At 38.3% G+C, this 3,495-nt stretch overlaps 1 protein-coding gene across 2 annotated transcripts; it reads left to right on the forward strand.

The window, feature by feature from the left end:
• Positions 1-411: 411 nt before the first annotated feature.
• LOC110908327 (imidazoleglycerol-phosphate dehydratase 2, chloroplastic) lies at positions 412-3,206 on the forward strand. Of its 2 annotated transcripts, XM_022153249.2 has the most exons (9): positions 412-650; positions 711-838; positions 1,320-1,424; positions 1,524-1,616; positions 1,703-1,777; positions 1,978-2,040; positions 2,590-2,699; positions 2,910-2,982; positions 3,056-3,206. In XM_022153249.2, exons 1-8 carry the CDS (start codon positions 470-472, stop codon positions 2,935-2,937), a joined length of 783 nt encoding a protein of 260 aa, XP_022008941.1. In that variant the 5' UTR covers positions 412-469; the 3' UTR covers positions 2,938-2,982; positions 3,056-3,206. The 2 variants fall into 2 exon arrangements, with proteins under 2 accessions (XP_022008941.1, XP_022008940.1); XM_022153248.2 differs by having other exon boundaries at positions 413-650; positions 2,910-3,204.
• Positions 3,207-3,495: the final 289 nt, after the last annotated feature.

The following is a 3,495-nucleotide window of genomic DNA, read 5'->3' on the forward strand; positions in this document are numbered from 1 at the left end:
AAAGAAAGATACAATTTTACTATTATACATTTTTAACATAAAACATCTTAATCTTATGTAAACACACTTTGAATTATAAGTACCAGCCATAATATTATTTCAGTTAATCAAAAGGTAAAACTTAATAAAAACTGGAGGGAAACTCTCACTTGATGCAGAGTGAGACACGAGTGGTTAATGATAGGATACCCTGGGAGATATGGGTTGGATCTTTGAGCCAAACGGGTTTTACCAATAATTTCACTGTTGTACCTACGGACGAGTGGGTTATTGCCTTATCGTGTTTTCCTCTGAATTGATGGTTAACTCGAATTACTCTCTCCGTTTGTCGCATGAATGTCCAAAAAATGCCCGGAATTGATTCTATCAAGCAGTTAAAAAAAATTAAGAAACTCTGGAACACCAATTCCATCCAAATCCTTCCTATAATTAAATTCTCCCATCGCCTCTCTCTCTCTCTCTCTCTCTAATGGAGGTCTCTGTGCCCCCCCACCCCTGTGTTATACTACGCACCAATTCAAATCTACTAAACCCTATCCCTAGGGTTGTTCTTCTTCCTTCAATCAAGCAGCCACTCGCTTCAATCAATCATCAGAAATCAACAATCTGTAGTAGCGCCATCAAGGCCCTTGATTCTCCTATGGACACTGGTAGGTTTTGGTAATTTTTGTTCTCTGTTGTTTGACTTGATTGACGCTGTGAATTTTCAGTTAGAGATCGGATTGGGTCGGTGAAGAGGGTTACGAATGAAACCAATGTGGTGGTGGAGTTGAATCTGGATGGTGTTGGTTCACCGGATAGCAGCACTGGGATTCCGTTTCTTGATCACATGTTAGATGTTAGTATATTTCAGCCTTTATAATTGCGGCTGCTTCTTGTCTATCACTTCTCACCTGTCTTAGTGTAGCTCTGCCCTGCCCTGCCCTGCCCTTTACATAGTGGCGGATCTAGAAAATTCTTGCAGGGTAACGTTTACAAAAAATGGTAACGAAATTGAAAAAACGTCAAAAACGTAAAATTTTTCCAAAATTTACACTACCGTCGGAGCGTAAAGGGTAGCGGAGGCTACCCCTTATTATAAGGTAGGTCTGCCACTACCTTTAGATATGGTTGCAAAAGTCGCTAAGCGCTCCCTAGTCGGATTTGAGAGTACTTGGCCTAGGCGGAGATTACTCGGGGAGTAATCAGCCTAGGCAAACAGTAATCGGGCCTCGGCAGCCTACCTTGTAGCGAGTACTCGGAGCCTAGGCGGGACTTTTACAACGATGATTTTTGATAATTTCTTACTTGATAAGATCAATGTTGTTCTTTTGTATCAGCAACTTGCTTCCCATGGATTATTCGATGTGCATGTGAAGGCTGCTGGGGATACTCACATTGATGACCACCACACCAATGAAGATGTTGGCCTTGCCATTGGAACGGTGTGTGATTTTACAACACATATCTTCATAATTTGTCAAGGAATGTTATTATTATGTGCACATGATGTCATTAAAGGCGTTGTCTCATGTGGTCACCAGGCTTTGTTGAACGCGCTTGGTGATAGGAAAGGAATTAACCGCTTTGGTGACTTCACGGCTCCCCTTGATGAAGCATTGGTACATGTTACACTGGTAAGTTTCAATGACCTTGTTGCATTCAGAGTATAGATTCAGTTTAAACGTATTGTGCAAATCGTTTATATCAATTGTTTTTCTAGGATTTATCTGGACGGCCACACTTAAGTTATGACTTGCAAATTCCCACGGAGAGAGTTGGAACATATGACACACAGGTGATCATTTCTCTTTAGATTTACTACATGTTTTTTTTTTTTTTTTATTCGTGATGCTTTTGCACATTATTAGTGTCAAAATGATGCTTTTGTTGGTTATAATCTGCGCAATAAGTAGTAAAGTTAGTCAGATAATAAATTACTTTCTAACGTAATATCAAGAGGCTACAATGTACTGACATTTTTTTTGTTAACAAAAGCTTGTAGAGCATTTCTTCCAGTCAATGGTTAATACATCTGGAATGACACTTCACATCCGGCAGGTAATAATGAACAAATGCTCACACTGGCATTTATTTTTCTTTCTGGGGTAAACTTTAGCGGCCAAGCGGGTTAGATATGCTTCTTTTGTACTGGTCAAAACAGCCCGGGTACAGGCTGGCAATTCCTGACTTTAAGACAAGAATGAGTACACTATGTAATTTTATACTTTTTTTAAAATAATTAAAATTAGGAGGCTAGGTTCCACCGTTTCTCCCACTTGGTACATAAAACATATAACTGGCCAACTGGGTTATATTCATGAGGTATAAAGTAGTTAAACAAGTCGTATTCATGTTTTATACTTGTATTAATCGTGTCGTCTCTGATCTGTTAAACACGACAAGACCTGTTTTGTCAATTTTTTTCTGATCACAAAAACAATATTATTGCATCAAAATGGAACAATATTATTTTGTTCGAACAAAATGACCCGTCTTCTTTTTGACTGAAATCTTTCTTTGACCAGTTTTAGATTAAACACAACCAAGATTGACCTTTCCATAACTAATTGGGTTGAAACCAAGATTGACCCTTACATATGAATGCAGCTTGCTGGGAAAAATTCTCACCATATAATTGAGGCAACATTCAAAGCTTTCGCAAGAGCTCTAAGGCAAGCGATAGAATACGACCCACGGCGACGTGGCACTGTCCCTAGGTTTGTTTTCATACATGTATTTTCACAAAATGCATAGTTTTCCGACGACATTTGTGCCATTATTTCAGTATAGAGAAACAATATTGTTGTTCATTAAAGATGGGTCACAAAAAAAAAAAAAAAAAAAAAAAAAAAAAAAACAGAAACTAGGAAAGAACTCATGCTATAACTCTAGACTTTCGTTTTACCATCTTGGTTTGGTATATGCAGCTCAAAAGGGGTTTTGTCGCGTTCCTGAAGCGCGTTAAAAACGAAGCAGAAATCTGAATCATGGAGTGGATTGGTATTTTTTTTTGTCATTTCAACAATACTTCTGGTAGCCTTGATTTTGTAAAATGGACTGTTGAAATGTGCAGGAAATTGTGATGATGTAGTTTTTTTTAGCCCTTGTTGTTCATCCTGGTGCTAATTGTGCGTTGAGATTAAAAAGAAATATTTTGTGATGTTTCTTTCCATCTAAACATTTGAGTTGATTTCAGTTACAATTACAATTTTCTATGTTAAACATCTTCTCAGTTAACTACTTTAAATAAAGGGTTATTGGATTTTATCACCCCCAACTATCGGCCTTTGGCCGTTGCCACCCCCAACTAACACTTTGATACCCGACACCTCCAACTTGACTTTTAGTTTGTGCGGGCACCAATCTGTTAACTCATTACTAACTGAGTTAGTTTTTGATCCTGCGTGTCACAGTCTTGTCGTCTTGATTATGTGGACAGGATTATGTGGCGAATACGTGTCAAGCACCTTCATCTCCTTCCTTTATAACACAAGAGATCATATACGAACCCTA

This window comes from Helianthus annuus, chromosome 14 (genome assembly GCF_002127325.2).
Source record: "Helianthus annuus cultivar XRQ/B chromosome 14, HanXRQr2.0-SUNRISE, whole genome shotgun sequence".
In the NCBI taxonomy this organism is placed as follows: Eukaryota; Viridiplantae; Streptophyta; class Magnoliopsida; order Asterales; family Asteraceae; genus Helianthus; species Helianthus annuus.